This window comes from Crotalus tigris, unplaced genomic scaffold (assembly GCF_016545835.1).
Source record: "Crotalus tigris isolate CLP2741 ecotype Arizona unplaced genomic scaffold, ASM1654583v1 scf7180000024437.13266115, whole genome shotgun sequence".
Taxonomy (NCBI): Eukaryota; Metazoa; Chordata; class Lepidosauria; order Squamata; family Viperidae; genus Crotalus; species Crotalus tigris.
The window spans coordinates 10,819,568-10,841,297 of NW_024100606.1; the positions used below are offsets into that span (position 1 = coordinate 10,819,568).

At 39.0% G+C, this 21,730-nt stretch overlaps 1 protein-coding gene across 5 annotated transcripts in view; it reads left to right on the top strand.

Annotated features, from left to right (window-relative positions):
• Positions 1 to 21,730, top strand: part of ST8SIA6 (ST8 alpha-N-acetyl-neuraminide alpha-2,8-sialyltransferase 6) — a 52,402-nt gene that overhangs the window by 19,602 nt on the left and 11,070 nt on the right. For all 5 annotated transcript variants that reach the window (XM_039331597.1, XM_039331595.1, XM_039331596.1 and 2 more), the window contains exons 4-7: positions 4,585 to 4,671; positions 19,282 to 19,426; positions 20,089 to 20,198; positions 21,152 to 21,244. In XM_039331597.1, the coding sequence (XP_039187531.1) occupies positions 4,585 to 4,671; positions 19,282 to 19,426; positions 20,089 to 20,198; positions 21,152 to 21,244 (435 nt within the window). The remainder of the gene's footprint in view (positions 1 to 4,584; positions 4,672 to 19,281; positions 19,427 to 20,088; positions 20,199 to 21,151; positions 21,245 to 21,730) is intronic.

Genomic DNA, 21,730 nt, shown 5'->3' on the forward strand with positions numbered 1-21,730 from the left:
TTTCTCGTTAATGTTTTAAGGACCTGATTCAACCAAATATATATATTTGGCACAAAAATAGGAAAAGACCCCTGTCTCAGGATCCATTTTAGGCAGGATTTCAAGATCTTTCTTTGGAAGGGATTTAGACTGTGAACCTGAATGTTTTCTGGTGCAGTGAAATATATGTCCCATCCAGGATTGATTAGAAACGCTCTCACATAACCATGAAGTCCATGGGTGGCTGATGGGTGATAGAAATCATTCAATTCAAAGGGAATGATCACATTAAGATATGCAATTAATTCAGTGTTAATTACATTTATCTTAAATCCTAGCTCAGAAAGATTTCTTGCTTCTGAAATAGAGGTTAATCATTCTTAAATTAAGAATTGTGATGTGTAAAATAGAATACGTGGCCCCTTATTCTGGATGTGAAACAGGAAGCATAATTTTAAATTGCCATGAATAAATAAATTTGCTCGGTTGCACTTTGGAGAAGTGCAAGTGAATGAAAAAGATATGGACAATCTATAAATAGCAGTTAAGAATGGTGGAAGAGCTGCCTTCAATTATTCTTTTAGAAATTCAGCATTTTTATTTGGATAGTAATTTTGAAAAGGTCTTGAATCTCAGGTGGGTGGCATCTAAAAATTGTATGTACGTATGTATAAATAAAGGGTCAACCTTGCAAGCTATAGAACTGGCATCACAAGTACCTCTCAAAGAGGCCTGTATAATTACTTGAAATCTACAGGCTGAATTATTTTGGAAGTTCTTATTAAGTACTAATAGATATTAATTCCCTAATTCCTGTGTCTAAGATATTGTTTCTCCTGTGTTATGCTGGAACATTTCAATTGGCAGAGTTTATATCAGTTTAAAATATTAGAATACATTTCTTCATTCTAGCAAAATTTTAGTATATTTTCAGCAGGCATATCCAACCCTTGGCCCAAGGGCCATATTTATTTGTTTGTTTTTTGTTTATAAAATTTATTAGCCGCCCATCTTACTATAGGGTAACTCTGGGTAGTTACAGCTTAGTTACAGCTTAGTTAAAACACAAAACGTTAAAATCAAACCTTAAAAGCAAAGACACATGGGGAGGACGGGGATGGGGGTGAGGAGAAGTGGGATATGTTATTATTCAATCAATCATCCCCATTGCACTGTTCCCCCACTGGTGCCCCAAACCGACTGGCAAACACACGTCTTTATCTATATTTAACCCAGCTTATGAAAAGATAGGAAAGTTGGGGCCCACCTCACATTGACGGGGGGCAAAATGTTCCAGAGGGCAGGAGCAACAGCAGAGAAGGCCCTCCTGCTAGACCCCACCAGCCAGAATAATCAAGCTGATTGGACCCGCAGAATGCCTCCTCTGCCAGCACGAGTGGTATATGCCGGTTTTATACATTAACTATATTATATACAATTCATTTAAAGTGATCCAGGCAAGCTAAAAGGTTGGATACACCTGTTTTATACTTTTAGTTCTATTTTAATTTTGTTCTGTGCTGTCAGAGTCAGTTGGTTATGAGATGGACAGCTATATAAACATAAATAAATAAAATAAATAAAAAAATCAAATCCCGGCTAAAAAGCCCAACAAAGTAAAACACCGGAGACACAGCAATCCCTAATATAAACTTTAATCAGGCATAACATACTGGCAGATAGAAGGAAAGCTAGCCCTGCCAATATGGCAGGAAACAGATAGTTAAAAGAGTAAAACTTTTCCTCCCTCTCTGACATTCAGGTCACATTGTCCAATTAATCTTGTAGCAGTTGTTATGAGAAGAGGCTCTCACACTGATAGGGAACACCTGTGGATCCCAAGCTTCCCCCTCCCCCCTCGCAACTGTAAGCATGCTAGAAGCAATATGGCAGTCCTAATAAAATAAATCTTCGTATCTTGACAGGCTGGCCTCCCAAAGAGGAGGAAAACAAAATGGAATACACATTATCGCTCATTAAGCTTTCCCTTGCACTGGTCCCGGCTTCCGGGGGCACTTAGTGTGGAATTGCGTTATCAAACAATCTACTTTTACATGATGAACTTTTACCATCTAGTTTCTGACAACAGATAATCCTACCATTGGATCAAGTACTGTAAGTTCCTTCAGTGGATTCTAGAATCAAAGATTCATTTGACCTCATAATGTGCTTCCCCTCTACCATTATTGGGGCTGGGGCTGCCTTCCCTTTTGGTCTCATTGTGAATCCCCGATACAGTTTCAGTAAGTTGTAGTGGAATACTGGATGCACTTTACCCAATATTCTTGGTGGTTTGAGTTTTACTGTTACTGGATTGATGATTTTTATGATGTATGTACCTTCGCCCTAATTTTTTGCAAGTTTATTTCAAGGGTTTTCCTTATCCCCCCCCCCACCTTCCCAGCCTGCTCTTTTCTCTCAAAGGGGGAGCTTAGGCCTTGCTTCCTCATAATTACTTGATTGGAGGTTTTTTCCCAATAGATCCAGGGCCCCACTTGTCTAACCAGGCCAGGCCCCTTTGGGATAGCCATAAAGTGGATTCTTCTTAAGCTTCAAGGGAGTCGGGACCACGGGAGCCTCTGGGGGGTTGAAGCCGGACACATCATTGGCCTCTGGCCCTCCTAGCCATAGCGGAAGTACATGGGGGGTGCAACCAGATGTCCCAGAGGGACCCGAGATTCTGCTGCTGGATGATTTCTCCCTAAGGTGTGCCTCTTCTGACTTAGTGACCAGTCCAAAACTTCCAAGGCTTTGTACACTGCCAGGTCTAGCTCCAAGTGGTGACCAACTGGTACCATCACTGAACCAGTCTGGGATCCTTTGGGCTAGGCACAGGTGAAACAGATTGAGGCTTAGTTCGTCTCAGAAGTATTGGGCCAGGGGCTTCTACGGCCAATGTCTCAGCTTCCCTTCAGTTTTCCTGAAATCTCTGATGGGCCTGTTTCCCTGTCTGACATTCCAGGCTTCTGTCTCTGCTCGTTGGGTTTGTGTGGGCTCTGAGGCTGCAGAAAAATGCATTCAGTCAGCTCAGGAATACCTTCATCATGGAGATCTGTCACCTATTCTGCCACCTCTCATTTGAGGTTGGCCACTACTATGACAATCCACTCGGGCCTTGTCACCAGGGTATTCTATCCCATGTCGGTCAAAATAGGACCAGACTTGGTTGAGGAAAAACGCCAGCTTCTCGGGGTTCCCATCAAAAGTTGCTTTCAGTGGCTGGGGCGGAAGCAGCTTTGGTGTGGGCCAGCATCCCAGCATTCAAACCTGGCCAGGGTCCCAGCATCCAAACCCGGCCATACAGGTACATCCATAGATGACCTCCATACCCAGGGGCTGGTGGTGGTTGCCAGTCTATTCCCCCAGGTTGAGAAGCAGGCACCGATGGCAGACTGTGAGCCTTCAGCCCTGGACTGGGGCTGGGCTGCAGAAATGGCCCCGGTTGCAGACTAGCTGCTCCTCCATCCACCACAGCTGCCATTTCTGCTGAGTGCTGGGGTAAAGGGACTGGTGTCAGCTCTGGGAGTGGAACCAAGCCCCCTCATGGTCTGGAATCCTGCCGTGGGACCAACTCCCCTCCTCAGACCTCCAAGCTGCTGAACTTTTGCTCAGTTGATCCACTGACTGGCTGCCACATACCGGCAAGTAGAGCTTTCTCAGTGCTGGCCATTCTGAGGTTTTTTTGTTCCCACCACTCCAGTTCTCTGCCCAGTTCGGGTCGAGGGTAGTACAATGGAAATTCGACTTCAGTGGCCTTTCACAGTCCCTCTCACCACTTCTCCAATTTGGGTCGATTGAATGTGTTTGCTCAACCTGTCCACTCCAGGACTGGGATCGGCTCCTTTCGCTCAACCTGTTCTTTGGGGCATGTAGATGCTGGTGGGGTTCTGAAGCTGCTTTCAGCCCCATCTGGGGTTTCACTGATTGACCCCACTGGCTCCAGCTGATTGTTCCATTTCAGGCATCTTCTCCTGAGTTTTCACTACCCCTCTGGAGGCTACCAGAATGGGCGTAGGGGCTCAGGACTTAATAGAATTAAGTCGAAAAAAAGGGCTAGCTTAATGTCAAATCCTGGCTGAAAAGCCCAACAAAGTGGTGATCTCTAATGTAAACTTTAATCAAGCATACCATACCGGCAGATAGAAGGAAAGCTAGCTCTGGCAGTATGACGGGAAACAGATAATTAAAAGAGTAAAATTTTCCCTCCCTCTGACAATTCAGGTCACACTGTCCAATTAATCTTCCAGCAGTTGTTATGAGAAGAAAACTTCTACTGCCAAAACAATTTTTCAGCAGCTTCTGTTCTCACACTGATAGAGAACATCTGTGGATCCCAAGCTCTTTCCGTTCCCTCCCCTCTCGCAACTGTAGGCAAGCTAGAAGCAATATGGCAGTCCTAAGAAGATAAATTTTCAGTAACAAGTCACAAAGAAAGTGAAACTTTGCAATAAGTTACTTCAAACTTTTTTCTTTTACCATGGAGACCAAGGTTTTTCTTAGCAAGCACATCTTTTCAACTCTATATATCTATTTCATCAGATGTTGGGAAAGAAACGTTAATATAACTCTGTTTCATTGCTATGTGTTTAATTCTTTTTCTTTTAGATATTCTGAAGATTATTATTTGCAAATAGTTGATAAATTACAGAACTGTACCTGGAATAGAAGGCCACAAGAATATGCCAAATTCAGGTAAGGGAATTTGGAAATGAGCCCCATTGAATCTGTGGAACTAGCTAGTATAACACATAAGCTTAGTCTCTTGTTTTCTTAATTCTGCAGAATCATCTGCAGAAGAACTATGATATACTGAAATAATAAAATTTTATTTTTTAGTCTCTAACTTGAAATATACTACTGTTTGCATTTTTTTTTACTACTTTGGGAATAGAGTGCTATATTAGGGCAATTTTCAGTGGTATGAAAACTAGAGAAATGATCTGTAATACTACTTTTTCTTTCAATTTTTGTGGATGAATTGCAGAATTAACCAGAATTAGCTTAATGGCTGCAGCTTTTTTAATAATACAGATAATACTTCCTTCTATGAAATATTACATAGGATACTATTATATGGACAGTGTATGTCCTTATATTACATTTATGTGAACATGTATTTATATTAGATATTAAATTTATTTTGCCCAAATAAGTTTCTTTGTGGAGCAGAGACAGGCAGATATATATATTTTAGTTGCAGGCCACACTCTGTTGTTAGGGGCAGGAAATTGCAATGACATAGCAATATGGTTGAAATGTTCAGTAACAGGATCTCTTGCTTTTTTGTCTTTGTTTTGTTTTTAAAATAAATGTTGTCTAGTAAAAGGTTGTTATGCTTGTTTTGCTTTTTTTGTTAAAAATGTTTTTTTCAGCAAAAGATACCATTTAAATGCCTTTCGGAAATGAACAGAAAGATCATGGACAATAAAGCCACCAGTGGCTCAATTTGTATGATACGTTTACCCATATTAATAGTCAATAAATCCTTGTTCTGGTTTTGCACAACACACTGAATCATGGACTAATTAGAGAAGAAATGCAATTTGTATTCTCATGCAAAGACCAGCCAACAGTGAGCAATCATATTTGTGACGTGCTCTTTCTAGATTTAAATAAAAGCTCTTATCAACTGCTAGGGAATTAAGAGAATGGATTGGCAACCACATCCTGTTTCCGAACTAGCCTTGTGGAAGGCAGGATGTTGAACTGGAAAGAATTTTGCTCTAGGATGGCTGTCAAAGGTGATGAGGCCCTGTTATATTTTGTTGAACATACCAAACCTAAGAACTTGAAAGTCAAACTAATTTCAGTATGCATGTGCTTTGACTGGTTCTTACTGCTCAAAATATTGCAAAAGTGTCTTAGAATGGATGACTATTTGCTCATCTTTTCAGTCTTTTGAAAAGAAGACTCCTATAAAGCCTCCTTCAGTGTTACATTCTCCGGATGAATTTGGGAAACAGCTTAGGTAGTTATTAAGGAAATATAGGGATTTTGGGAGATGGAGCCATAGCACAACTCTTAAGTTTTCAGGTTGGAGAAGGCTATTTAATAGCATTCAACATCTTGTGGCTGAATCCAAGCCTGCTGATGCCTGAAGCTGTAGGGAATATTACACTGCATTTTATGGGGTAGCCAATAAACAATAGAAGCTAATATTTTAAAGGGGCGATGTAAAAAATGTGAAAAAGAGTATGCATTATAATAAGACCAGTTTGACATAGTGGTTAAAATAGCAGATTAGATTGGGAAACTTTGAGTTCTAGTCCCATCTTAGACACAAAGCAATTCCAAATCACCTTGCCAAGACTTTAAAGGCGCTCTCACTTCCATATACTGTATATCTCCTGATTTATTTATAACTCATATATAACACAAAGAAATTTTTAGCAAGTAACTAGTTTTGAAAGCAATGTCCAGGTCAAAAATGAAAATAACAATTTAAAAAGCAGATTTTAAAAAATATTCTATGTAGTACTTCTTGAAATTCAAATATGATATAAAGATTCCAAACCCAAGCCTTTTATTTTCTGTCAGTAACCAGGGAACTGAAATACAAACTAGGCATATATTTTCATTTCTGCATGTGTAATCAACTGAATTGTCAATGATTCTGTGAGAAAGTATCTTACAACAAGTATCTGCTTCCATGTAGCTGTCTTTTCTCAGTGCTTTTCCTTTTTATAATTTTCAGAAACTAAACATTAAAATTTTACTGGGATCTTTCTTTGAAAAAACAGAGAATAGCAAGCATTCTAATCTTTTCATAAATATGAGCAAACAGCCTTTTCCTGTTAAAAAAAATATTGTAGTCCTGGAATTTTTTAGTTCAAATACATATTGTGTGCTCATATGTGTGTTTCTTGCAAAGAGCCAAATGTATTATGAAAACTAATCAAACAATCCTCTGTGAAGTTTGGGTTCTGAGTCCAGAAAATGTCTCTAGAAGTGTGGAAGAAACAGATTCTATGCTTTTACAAAAGGTGTACTGAGTGTTAATGGCAGGTAAGATAGATTGATCCTAGCAGGTAAACTGGGAATGATTGAGAAGTTTCTGATTTCTACTGATCTCTGAATGTAATTAGTTGCATATTCTGGTCTACATCCTTCTCATGCAGTGATAATCCATCTTCATAGGACAACAGTCATACAAAATAATTGACATGCATAGGGGTTCCCTTGATGTAGATAAGCCATAGTTGCCCCCCTCAAATCAAACAAAGCATGGCATAAAATGGCAGAGATGTACAGAACCAGTGTTGGGCACTATCAGGACTAAAATAATTGTTTGAGCATCCTGTTTATACAAGTACTCACAAACAGATACACGCATACACACAGAGAGACATAATAGTCTATGATTATGGTCAAGGATTTGGCACCACATACAACTTTCAATAAAAAAAACAGTATTTAATTAATGAGCAGGATGAAATAGTTAGTGTGCAGAGAGCTTAACATCAATCACCAACCCAGACAGATCATTTTAAATAGGAAGTTTGAAGCAGAGAGGGTGTCTGTCATCTGTCACCATCTGTGGTGACAAATCAATTCTCAGTTGAAATACACAGCCTGCTAATTAGCCTACATTTTTGTTTATGTTGTTGGCCTAAATACAAATGCTGTAATTCTAGGCTAAAGCTGCAGTGGAAATAAAAGGAGAAAACTATTATGGCAGAAAGATATGTTAATAGGTATATGCAACAACAGTTGCTAAGACAAACTTGATTTAGGAGCAGGTGATTTGAAATGTACTGCAGAATTCCAGAAGCATTTTCAATGTATCTGATTTAAGGGATTCTGTATTGCTCTTCAAAAGAAAACATTTTTTCTAGAACACCTTATGAGCCTATATCTATCGATATTATGAGCCAAACTAGAAAATACAGATTCCTAATAATTATCAGACCAAACTTAGTCACTGGACCAAACTGGTGTTCAAATGTATCAATTAATCAGATTAAATATTTGTTAGTTGGAAAACCTGAAACAATGGAAATAAGGTTTATTAAAAGACTCCAATGCAAAATAAATAAATATTAGCATTAGAAGCACTGCCTGGTGCCAAAATCTACTTTTGATCTGTCTTAGGCATGAAAGCCATCTAGATGACTTTGGGCCAGTCATTCTTTATTAGCCCCCTTACAGGGTTGTTGTTTTGGGGAAAACAGGAGGAGAAAGGAGTATTATTTGTGTTCGCTACCTTAAATAATTTATAATTTCTTCAAATATTATAGGCTCAAATCAAGAAAAATGGAGCTGGAAATAAATGGGTTGATTAATGCTTATTTGATACAAGCATAATGTCCTATTTGGACAGCAATCTTGACGATTCCTGCATATACAGGATCGAATCTGAATCAGTCACCGGAAACAAAATTTTATTTTTCTAAAATTTCAGACCCATGCTGGAGCCAATCATCAGGAAACATGAGTCCAAAAGTTTGGACAAATAAACCTTTGGCCCAGTGACTGACTCATATTGGATCCTGCAACATTATCCTTGGACACGTATATTTGTCTTCATTTGTGAGAGATATGGACAGCCAGCACTTCATACCTACATATACTTTTGAATGCACATATTTTAAACACTCAGGGTAGTAGCTTTTATTTTTTTAAATGTTTTTATTAACTGAATATAAAAATAAATACCACAGAAAGTTATAATGAATTTTTTAAAAGATATAGATATATTTGTATATATATATATATATCAAAATTCCAAATGTGTTTAATTTTGTTGTATGCTGTCCAGAATCATTTGCTTGGGAGATTGGTGGAGTTAGATAAATACATACATACAAACATACATACAAACATGCATGCATGCATACATACATACAGTACATACATAAAATATAAGCATTTCAATAAAAAGTAATTATAATTTATTATAATCATCCATAGCTAATTTACATTTGTTAAGATTCAGGCATACATTCCCAATAGTCTTGTAATAATCTGCTTAGACCTGGAGGAACAAATGGCAAATGATCTTTTCCTCTATCTTTTCCCAATTGCCTTTAATTATCTGGCTGTTAATATCAAAGATATGCATAATATATCCTTTCCAAATAGAATCTTTATATCTTGTTTCATAATTACAATGGTAGCTTCTGCAGTGTGATTTATACAACATGCACCAGATCCATTTATTTAAAAGTATGCTATCCAGTCATGATCCCTTGGAGAAAGCTACTGTACTTTTTACAGTACAGAAAGTCTGTGTCCTATAGCTGGTCTCTTTTTGTGATCTGAATTTAGACACTAATCTTTAATTCCTACATAAAGTATTTTTAAAATAAAGCTTTGTAGATCAAAGGCGAACTCACATTAAGAGAATTTATGGGGTCCTAGTAGAATTGGATTCAGAACCAGAATTAATTAAAGATTGTATGATTAAGTGGGCACAAATTTCGGTGAACCAGTTCTACTAGATACCTGGGAAACCATCTGGGTGAGGAATGTTAAATTTACTCAAGCCCAGAACTTAAGGGAGAATTTTTATAAAATGTTTTATAGATGGCACCTTGATCCACAAAAGTTGTCTCGTATGTATCCTGACCTACAGCCTAAATGCTGGAGATGTGGTTATTTGGATGCTACTTATTATCATATCTGGTGGTCGTGTAAAAATATAAAAGCCTTTTGGATTAAGATATGGTGGAATATTCAAAGAATTTTTAGAAGGAGGGTTAAATTTACCCCACAATTGTTTCTGTTAGGTATTGTTATTGATTGTGACACTAAGGAGGTTATATTGATGTTAAACTTAATCACAGCCACAAGGTTGTTAGTAGGGCAATATTGGAAGAAGGAATCTTTGCCTACTTTGCAAGAGTAGTTTTCTAAAGTTTCTTATTTGGCGGAAATGGCAAAGATTTCGGCTTTTTTAAAGGATCAATCGCAAGAGAACTTCTTTGCGGTATGGGAAAAATGGATAGATTTTGTACAACACAGGTTGGATATAAAAAAATATTATTTAGTTTTTCAATAACTTATATATAAATTTTATATTTTATAGATTGTATTTTTCTTTTTTCTTTTATTTTTTTCTCTTGCTCCTTATATCCTTTATCTCTACTTTATTTTTTTATACTTCTTTTCCTCTTTTTTCTTTTTTATTCTTCTTCTTTCTAAGCATTTTTTTTCTTTTTTTTCTAATAGTTATGCTTCTTACATATATATATTATTGTTAATTATTTTATAAGTTGTATAAGTATTGTATTTAGACTTACTTATGGTTTATATTCTTCTTTTTAAGATTTTAAGAAACTTAAGAAATGTTAATTAAGCCTATATTCAGCTCTGGGAAGGTCGAGGGAGGGAGTGGGAGGGTTGGGATGGGTTGGGTAGGGTTGTTTTTCTTTTTTGTAAAATTTTAAAAATTTTCAATAAAAAAAAAATAAAATAAAGCTTTGTAGGTAACCAATCTCAGCAGGGGCAGCATTTGACTGAGCTCGGCTGGTCTTCAAAAGCTAAGCAAGCCTGATAGCACTTGAATGGGGATCATAGAAAACCCCAAAACTTTGGGATTGAGAAAAAATAAAAATGAAAACACCTCAGAAAATGGCAGCTGCAAAGCAGTTTCATATTGCTGCTAAGAAAACTACATAAATATGCCCAGGAAGATACTGATTTTGACTTGAAAGAAATATTTTTATATTGCTATAAGTAATACAATATTATATTATAATACAATACAATACAACAGAGTTGGAAGGGACCTTGAAGGTCTTCTAGTCCAACCCCATTTAGGCAGGAAACTCTATACTATTTCAGACAAATGATTGTCCAATGTCTTCTTTAAAACTTCCATTATTGGAGCATCCACAACTTCTGGAGGCAAGTTGTTCCACTAATTAATTGTTCTGTCAGGAAATTTCTCCTTAGCTCTAGGTTGCTTCTCTCTTTGGTTAGTTTCCATCCATTGCTTCTTGTCCTGCCTTCAGGTGCTTTGGAGGCTAGCTTGACTCTTTCTTCTTTGTGGCAGCCCCTGAGATATTGGAAAACTGCTATCATATCCCCCCTTGTCCTTCTCTTCATTAAACAGAGAGGAAGTTTGTTCTCTGAGCTTGTGGCAGGCTTCCAAACATTTTTTTACCAGTCAAGGTAACATTTTCAGTGGAATTTAGGGAATGTCAGTGTTGGTGTTCTTCTGATTATAAGAGTGGTCAGTACGTCTTGTGATGGGAGGGTTACTTCAGGTGAGGGTCTAGTGACAGTTCTTGTCAGTTGTGGATCATGTCAGGTGAGAGTCTTGTATGGGTCTTGTGATGGGGAGGGTCAATTGGAGGTGAAGTGCTGGTTGGGGGGGTTGGGGTTTGGTTGAAGGTTGGTGCTGTCGCTCATTAATTATGAGATTGATTTGAATTCTCAGGGTTCATAGGTTGGTTCTAGGTCTGTTGATGTCTGTTGATGGAATTGCTTCTAGGCTTCAGTGAACTTGTGAGTGTGGAGTGATTATAGGCTCTAAAATCAAAACATTACCAATATTTATTTTGGTACAATTGTATTCAACAAGAAATGAGGAAGGAATATTTTAACAAATATTCTTGTGTTGTCTCTTGTCCCACTGGTGCATAGTATTAACATAATACTGCTTGATTGCATTTACCTCATTAGATGAAGCATAAAATTAATCAGAAATCTTTTGTATTAGTTTCTAATTTTAAAAAATATTCGGCCATTTCTGGTAATATTACAATAATACTCTCTGGGTTGGGAATAGCTTTGCTTCTGAATATTATATACCTCAGAGACATTTTAACTGATATTCAAAATTTTGGCGAAACTAGATTCTTGCATACAGCAGTACACAGTTCTTTTTTTACATAAATATACTTTGTAAAATGCAGATTTAACATGAAAACATTGCACAAAATATAGTAGAATTTGTACTTGGATTGCTGCAAGTGGCTCAGCAGTTAAGACACTGGGCTTGTCAACCAGAAAGCTGGTAGCCCAGGTTTGAGACCTGAGGGCCACACAACAGGATGAGCTCCCATTCTCGCCCCAGCTCCTGACAATCCAACAGTTCAAAAGCATGCAATGTGAGTAGATAAATAGGGACCACTTTGGTGTGAAAGTAACAGTGCTCTGTGAAGTCATGCTGGCCACATGATTGCGGAAATGTCTTTGGACAGCGCTGGCTCGATGGCCCTGAAACAGAGATGAGCACTATCTCCTATAGCTGGCAACAACTAGCAGAGTAAAATCATTGGGGACTCCTTTTTAAAATATAATTCTACATGGGATGCCCTTGAAGGTACCCCTCAAACTTTAACTGGTTCACAACGCAGAAATGCATACACTAATGTGGGCTCTAGATTTGCCCATGTAACATCTTTGTTGCATGAGCTGTATTGGCTTCCAGGTTTTTTTGGGGGTGCCATTTAAGGTGTTGGTCATCCCCTTTAAAGCCCTATATGGTACATGGCCAGTTTGTATGTGGGATTGCTTTTCCTTAAATCATTAACTCTTAATTCCCTAAATCTACCCATCCTACCAGGTCAGATAGGGTGCACACACTTCTATTCCCTTCCCTTAAATATTGCCATTGTGCACCCTATTTTCTTCCTTGGAGGATTGATTATAAAATAGCAACTGCTGTTACGTAATGATTACTGTGAGGGAGTTAGACAGGGAGATCATCACAAGGTGCCTGGAGGCTGTGGGGGCCTAGATGGGGGACAGAGGCTTTGGCTGAACCCTGGCAAGGCTGAATGGTTTTAGATCAGTGGTTCTCAACCTTTTTAATGCCGCGACCCCCAACCGGTCGTAAGTCGAGGACTACCCAACCGGTCGTAAGTCGAGGACTACCCAACCAGTCGTAAGTTGAGGACTTTCCCTGCCCGGGAGCGCCGCACATGTGTGGTGCCGTCTCCTGCACCAGCCGAGGCGTAGCTGGCAAGCAGCAGAGACGGCGCAGGCCGACCACCGGCTGGGCCACCAGCTGGCCCAGCCCAAGGGAGTTAAGGCACCCGCCGGGCCTCATGCACGCCAGCAACTCTCCCTGCGCCCACTGGCCTCCCACCCCTGGCCCTCTTTTACTTACATTTTTAGTAGTTGCTCAGCAGGGAGGGATGGAAACTTCCAGACAGCTCGCCTTCGCTGCAGACAACTTGCAGCACCGTTTGCAGAATGGGACTTTTGGCAGGCTCAGCAGGGCAGAGACAGCCTGGACAATTCCTATTGGCTTTGAAAACCAATAGAATTAGACTGTATTCAAGAGAGTCTATTCTATTGGCTTTCAAAAGCCAATAGAATAAAAGGGAGTAGCACAGCTAAGGAAAAGGGGAAAAAATGGCAGACTGCATTGTTTAGCGACCTTGTGAAATGGTCGTTCAACCCCAAATGGGGTCCCGACCCACAGGTTGAGAACCGCTGTTTTAGATGCATGGGACTCCAAGATCCAGAACTTTGACATCTTTAATTCTGGATGGGGTGGCACTACCCCAGATGGATCCAGTCTGCAACTTGAAGGTTCAAGTTGCTGCTCAAAAGCAAGAGAGCCTTTGCAGAACTTCAGGCGGTGTGCCAATTGTGGCCTTTCTGGATCAGAAGTCCTTGTGCTCAGTCATTCAAGTCCTGGTCATCTCACACTTGGACTATTGCAAAGTGCTCTACATGGGGCTAACCTTGAAAAGCATTCAGAAGCTTCAACTTGTGCATAGTGCAGCAGTGCAGGGAATTTTGGGGATCCCTAGAGTAGCCAATGTTACACTGCTGTTCCATGAGCTGCATTGGCAGCTGCTTTTTCTTGGTGCAATTCAAGATATTGGTTATTATCTATAACGCCATGCACAGCATGAGTCCTGGTTACCTAAAGAACACCGTGTCAGAGAAGGCATGCTACAGATCCCTGTCAGTCAAGGAATCCCAGCTAGCAGGGTCCAGGAGTAGAGCCTCTCTTCCATGATCCCAGTCCTTTGGAACATCATGCGCCCTAAATAGAAATAACCTTGGGGTTTTAGCGAGGTTATGAATAAAATGTAACAACAAATAATTCCTATATATAAATTTAATTCCTATATATAAATTTATCCAGGAGTAATTACCATGGGATAATTCTGAAATACTTCAGCAAGCTGCACTTCAAAATGGATTCTCTGTGAGTTGACCTACCTCTACATCCTATAGCAACAAAGTGGATTGCTTCATCAAAAGCCTCAGATTAGATCAACTGAGTTTCATATTATTCAATCCAGTGCCTTTACACTTAAAAGGCCTTGACTATAAAATTGTAATTAAAAAGTTTAGTTTAGTATCTGAGTTAGGTATCATCCATTCCATCACAGAAGGGACACAGTTAAAAAGATGATCAAGATCATAAGCAAAAAAGGAGGTTTTTAAAATATCTAAACGCTATAGATAATATTAAAGTAAGGGTGTTACATTTTGTGACTTATCTTGTAAGACGCTAAGAAAAAGACACAGGCATGTCTTGAGCAGAGGTTTGAAGCTGCAGGACACACTTGACAAACTCTATGAGTTTATTCGTTTTTATATTCTTGTTACGTACACAAGCTTAACCATTAGATGCTGACATAAAGTTTCTTCACTGGAAAATTCTTTCATATAAGCAACTATTTCCTAGTAACACATTACATGGTCAAAGACCAGGTAAAGAACAAATACAGGGAGATGAAAGGAGAAGGAACTAACAAAGACAGGAAAAGATAGGAAGGAACTAAGCCTATTATTTGTTTTGGTAGGTGAGGCATTAAGTCAAAAGGGGATGACCTTCTGGCTGCTTCACTGGGACAAAGGGTATCAAAAGGTTATGAGGTTTGTGGGGGGGGGAAGCACGGCAGTTTGCTGCGCATGCTTTTTTCCCCACATATCTGCCAACATGGCTGAATTTACTTGAATATTGAAAATAACAAGAAGCCTTTTTAAGTACAAAAAAAGCACCCCACTGTGCAAAACGGTCAGATCCTAACTGTATAGATACATAATGTTTTGCCCAGAATCTTAAGAGTACTTTATACTTTAAATCTGAACATATTACTAAGCTGAATCTACTCTAGTCTTAATGTTAATAGACATTAATAAAAATGAGATGTGAAATTAGTGTTATCAGTTAAGTCCTATTTATATCTGATCAATTTTTTTTTGCCATGTGCTTTCTTTAACTGGACAAGAATTCTTCTTCAAAGAATTCCAAAACAAAGTCTGCAGCAATAGTATTTTCTCAATGTTGTCCAGTAATCCTGGTATTTGACCAGGAATATATCCATCTCTAATTAAAAAAATAAGTACACAGATTTTTGTTGTTGTTGTTAATTGCAAAGTCGTGTCCGACCCATCGCGACCCCATGGACAACATTCCTCCAGGTCTTTCTGTCCCCTACCATCTTCTGGATTCCATTTAAGTTCATTACTGCTTCAGTGACTCCATCCAGCCACCTCATTCTTTGTCGTCCCCTTCTTCTATTGCCCTCAATCTTTCTCAGCATTAGGCCTTTCTCCAGTGAGTCCTTCCTTCTCATTAGGTAGCCAAAGTATTTGAGTTTCAACTTAAGGATCTGGCCTTCTAAAGAGCAATCAGGTTGATCTCTTCTAGGACTGACCGGTTTGAATGCCTTGCAGTTCAAGGGATTCGCAGGAGTCGTCTCCAGCACCACAGTTCAAAGGCCTCAATTCTTTGTCGCTCAGCCTTTCTTATGATCCAACTTTCACATCCATACATTGCAACTGGGAAAACCATGGCCTTGACTATACGCACTTTTGTTGGCAGGGTGATGTCTCTGCTTTTTAGTATGCTGTCTAGATTTGCCATAGCTTTCCTCCCCAGGATTAAGCTTCTTTTAATTTCTTGGCTGTAGTCCCCATCTGAAGTGATCTTGGAGCCCAGGAAAATAAAATCTGTCACTACCTCCATTTCTTCCCCATCTATTTGTCATGAATTGAGAGGGCCGGATGCCATGATTTTAGTTTTCTTAATATTGAGTTTCAGGCCAACTTTTGCACTCTCCTTCTTCACCTGCATTAAGAGGCTTTTTAGTTCCTCTTCACTTTCTGCCATTAGAGTGGTATCATCTGCATATCTTAAGTTGTTGATATTTCTCCCGGCAATCTTCATTCCAACTTTTGATTCATCTAGCCCTGCCTTTCTCATGATGTGCTCTGCATATAAGTTAAATAGGCAGGGCAACAGAATACAGCCTTGCCGGACTCCTTTCCCAATTTTGAACCAATCAGTGGTTCTGTGTCCAGTTCTCACTCTTGCTTCTTGACCCGCATATAGATTTCTCAAGAGACAAATAAGATGGTCTGGTACTTCCATCTCTTTAAGAATTTGCCACAATGTGTTGTGATCCACACAATCAAAGGCTTTAGCATAGTCAGTGAATCAGAAGTAGATGTTTTTCTGGAACTCCCTAGCTTTCTCCATGATCCAGCATATATTGGCAATTTGATCTCTAGTTCCTCTGTCTCTTTGAAATCCTGCCTGTACTTCTGGTAGTTCTCGATCCACATACTGCTGGAGTCTAGCTTGTAGGTTTTAAGCATAACTTTACTAGCATGTGAAATGAGTGCAATGGTGCGATAGTTTGAACATTCTTTGCCTTTCTTTGGAATTGGAATGTAAACTGACCTTTCCCAATCCTATGGCCACTGTTGAGTTTTCCAAATTTGTTGGCAAATTGAGTGTAGCACTTTTACTGCATTGTCTTTTAAGATTTTGAATAACTCAGCTGGAATACTGTCATCTTCACTAGCTTTGTTGTTGCTCAGATTTCCTAAGGCCCATTTCCACATCTAGGACAGGGGTGTCAAATTCAATTTCATTGAGGACCGCATCAGCATTGCAGTTGCCCTTGGGGGGCCAGGTGAGTGTGGCCAGGCTGGGTGCTGCCTACTGGGCGGGTGTGGATGGAGTGGGTGTGGCCTACTGGGTGGGCATGGACAGCTCTACATTGTTTGCATCAAGGGGGCCTGTGGGAACCTGGGCAGGAGTGGGACAGAGGGTCTCTGGCAGAAGGGGGTGGGACTGGGGCAAGCGCCAAGGCAAGGTGCATTTCTTCATTCCTCACAAAGAGTGACACCTCCCCAGCATGCACCCAGGGGGTGGGGCTGACACAGCAGGGGCTGGTTCCTTGCTGTTTCTGGACGGCCTTGTGGAGCTAAGACTGAATGCACTTCAGCATAGATGGCCATCACAAAATTGTACATTGGCTCCCGGCTGGCCTGGGCCAGGGCCAGGGCAGCAGGGGCCATTCCCTCACTGTTTCCAGGGTGGCTTCACGGGCCACATGAAACCACTTTGCAGGCCTTGTGTTTGACATGCCTTTTCTAGGATGTCTGGCTTGAGGTCAGTGACCACCCCATCGTGGTTATCTGGGACGTTAAGCTCGTTCTTGTATAGTTCTTCTGTGTAGTTTTGCCACCTCTTCTTAATCTCTTCTGCCTCTGTTAAGTCCCTGTCATTTTGGTCCTTTATCATGCCCATCTTTGAATGAAACATTTCCTTCATATCTCCAATTTTCTTGAAGAGATCTCTGGTCCTCCCTATTCTGTTGTTTTCTTCTATTTCTTTGCACTGTTCATTTAAGAAGGTATTCTTTTCTAGCTATTCTCTGGGTGTATCTTCTCTTTCTCCTTTGCCTTTCGCTTCCCTTCTTTCCTCAGCTATTTGCAAAGCTTCCTTAGACAGACATTTTGCTTTCTTGCATTTCTTTTTCTTTGGGATAGTTTTAGTTGCTACTTCTTGTACAACGTTGCGAACCTCCGTCCATAGTTCTTCAGGCACTCTGTCTATCAGATCTAATTCCTTAAATCTATTTGTTACCTCTACTGTATATTCATCAGGAATATGATTTAGTTCATACCTGAGTGGCCTAGTGCTTTTCTCTACTTTCTTCAATTTAAGCCTAAATTTTGCAACAAGAAGCTCATGATCTGAGCCATAGTCAGCTCCTGGTCTTGTTTTTACTGACTGTATAGAGCTTCTCCATCTTTGGCTGCAGAGCACATAGTCAATTTGATTTCTGTGTTGACCATCTGGTGATGTCCATGTGTAGAGCTGTCTCTTGGGTTGTTGGAAAAGAGTGTTTGTTATGACCATCGTATTCTCTTGACAAAATTCTATCAAAATGTGCCCTGCTTCATTTTGTACTCCAAAGCCAAACTTGCCTGTTATTCCAGTTATCTTTTGGCTTCCTACTTTAGCATTCCAATCACCCATGATAATAAGGACATCATGTTTTGGTGTTAATTCTATAAGGTGCTGTGGGGCTTCATAGAACCGGTCAATTTCATCCTCTTCAGCACCAGTGGTTGGGGCATAGATTTGAACTACAGTGATATTGAATGGTTTGCCTTGGATTCGAACTGAGATCATTCTGTCATTTTGGGGGTTGTATCCCATTATTGCTTTTCCTATTCTTTATTGACTATGAAGGCTACTCCATTTCTTCTGAGGGATTTGTGCCCGCAGTAGTATACCTGATGGTCATCTGAGTTAAATTCACCATTTCTATCCATTTTAGTTCACTGATTCCTAAGATATCGATGTTCAGTCTTGTCATCTCTTGTTTGACTATATCTAGCTTGCCTTGATTCATGGATCTTACATTCCAGGTTCCTATGAAGAAAAGATCTTTACAGCATCGGACTTTCACCACCAGATATATCCACAGCTGAGTGTCCTTTCGGCTTTGGCCCAGTCACTTCATTCTTTCGGCGCTACTAGTACTAGCCCTCTGCTCTTCCCCAGTAACATATTGGACACCTTCCAACCTGAGGGGCTCATCTTCCAGCGTCATATCTTTTTGCCTTTTAGTACTGTCCATGGGGTTTTCATGGCAAAGATACTGGAGTGGTTTGCCATTTCCTTCTCCAGTGGATCACATTTTGTCAGAACTCTCTGCTATGACCTGTCCGTCTTGGGTGGCCCTGTATGGCATAGCTCATAGCTTCATTGAGTTATGCAAGTCCCTTCGTCACAAAAAGGCAGTAAATGACAAAATAACTTTGGTGTTTCATTGCTTGAAAATAAAGCTCGGTAATCCAGAAAAGTTCTTGATGAACCTTCTTCACCATGATGTCCTCAAAAATATGTTGCATTCCAACTCTTAAAATCCTCAGCTAGCCTTTGTTAGCCAAACTGAGTGAATTATATGAATTGAAATCCAACTTATCTCAAGAATGTCTTGTTGGGGACATTCATGCATGTTTATAATAATAAACAATATGAATCAGAAGTTAATTTTATTTGATAATGATTATCATCATATTGATATCTCTACTAAACTCATTATATTGGTCTTTCATTTTTATTATGAACTTTAGGGCAGAGCTTGCTTCATGCTGTGATGCTGTGCATAATTTTATTGCTTCTCAAAATAATACCCCATTGGGAAGCAACATGACTTATGAAGTGGACAATAAAAAAACCATCCATATTACAGAAGACATATTTCAGATGTTGCCAGAGGTAAGAAGAGCTCTGATAATATCATAACAGTATAAGACCAAAAAAAGGTAGAGAAAGAATATTTTTTAGTTCAACTTTGACAAGAATAGTTAGAAAAATTAAATTCTACTCTCTTCAGTTCTAGTCAGATGTGAAGTCCAATCCCACCTCACCAGAACTGGAGAATGTCTCTTGCTTGAAAAACTATTGTCAACTTGAAAGACATGATTAGGCAAAATACAATGACTCAAATGTAAAATTGCTTCATACTTCATGTTCTAGCATTTTAGAAAGCACATATGGTAAGAAATTATGGAGATACACTATAGGAAGATATCCATTCATTGACTGGATTCACATTTCATGTTAAACCCTTATATACTTTAGTCTTGATTGGTATATAAATGCTGCTATTATAATGTTGTAGACCATGTTTATGGTTTTGCAGTGACATTTCAACAAACCATGATTAAATTAAAAAAAATTCTTAGTGCAATGTGTGTACCCAGAATTATTTGGTCCCTGGAAAATACTGGGAGTTTAAAGATAGGAGACTTATACTTGCCAGCAATAGAGATAATGATCTATCTTCATCACTCAGTAACTACTTTAAATAAGAGAAGAAGTGCATGCCCTTGCCCTTTTAAACTCTAACATAGTCTGTCACTGTCTCTTGTTTTCAGTCTCAGCCTCTGGATTTTCCTTTCAAGCAGTGTGCAGTTGTTGGAAATGGAGGAAATCTCAAGAGTTCTAATTGTGGAGCTGAAATTGATAAATCTGACTTTGTGTTTAGGTGAGAAATTTTAAATATGATAATCAACTCACCACAGCCCATTAATAAGAAAGGGAGCGAACCAGCCTTTTCCAATGTGGTCATGTTGGCTATGGATGGCTGGAGTTATAGCCTAATACATCTAGAAGATGAAGGAACATGTAAAAGAATATAAAGATCATTAACTGCAAAAATAATACTGTTTGTCCCCACCTTTCAGTACCAGCTGATTGTGCTGGAGTTTAGATGTTCAGTATACAATATGGTCAGTTCTAAGTGGAATAGCAAGCAAAGGGTTATTGGGTTGGGTTATTCTGCTATATTTGCTTTTTTATTGCTATGTAATGAAATCTGCTTCATTAGATCCATACATGTGTTGAGGTAAGCTTAATACTGAGGTTTTCTAGTGAATGAAGACTTCCCTCTCAACAATTTTCTATCCCCAAATGATCTGTTGAAGTACTTCCATTGTGGCTTGTTGCAAACATAACTGGAGTTAAGAACAACCTTACATCTGAATTACTGCTTTTCCATCTATTTTCCTTTTGAAAGGCTGACAAGAGGGATAACATGGTATCTGTTACTCATTTTTAGTAGATACATAAATTTGTCATTTCAAATCCATCTAAATAATTGGTCATCATCTCATTTTATAGAAGGAATGCTGTAAGTTAGTTATGATTCCTAATTTTGACCCTCAAATATGATACATTTTCAGCATACTGTTATGCCAAAACATAGATTCCATTAATTCCTTAAGGGCATATTTAGAATAAACCTTAGAAATGCAATCCTTCACATGCAGTGATGAGACTATAAAAGTGATGAAATTACAATTCTCAGAATTCAACTGGCTAGAAGTTGGATAGTGCCTGATTTGGTAAAATTAATGTATTTTTTAATACTTGAGAGAAATCTGACTGCTATAATAGAAAAATAGGAGTGGAATCTAAACATCTTTTGTAAAATTACAGGTGCAACCTTCCCCCGACCAGTGGAAATGTCAGTCAGGATGTTGGCAATAAGACAAACCTTGTAACTATTAACCCAAGCATTATAGCTCAGAAGTGAGTATAACTGTTATTATTTGCAATCTGTGTTTAATTATTAGGCTAAACATTCCAGAAGCTCACTAGTGTGTCATCATCATCACCATGGCTTCTCAGTTCTATTGGCTTCATTTATGATCCCAAACTCCCTCTTTAAAAAGCAGGCTAATGCAAAGAGAGACCTCTTATGTTTGTCATTGTTGGAAAAGTATAGCTTCTGTTTCCACAAATGTCTCCATCGCTATGAGATCAAGAAAGTATTTGAATAATGAAAACCATTATCTAAAAAGTGGCAATGGGCTTTCTTGTCTCTCAGTGCTCCTTAAGGTTTTGCTTCAGTGCTGTAGCTACGTTTATGTTATGCATTGACTGAACATAGGAACCAAAAGGAAAAGGGGGAAATAGATTCTCCACAAAACAAAATTTGCATAGTCATTTTGTTAAAAGTGGCTCACTTTGTCTACAAACCAAATGCTGGTAAATTGAAATAAACTGTAAGCTCGT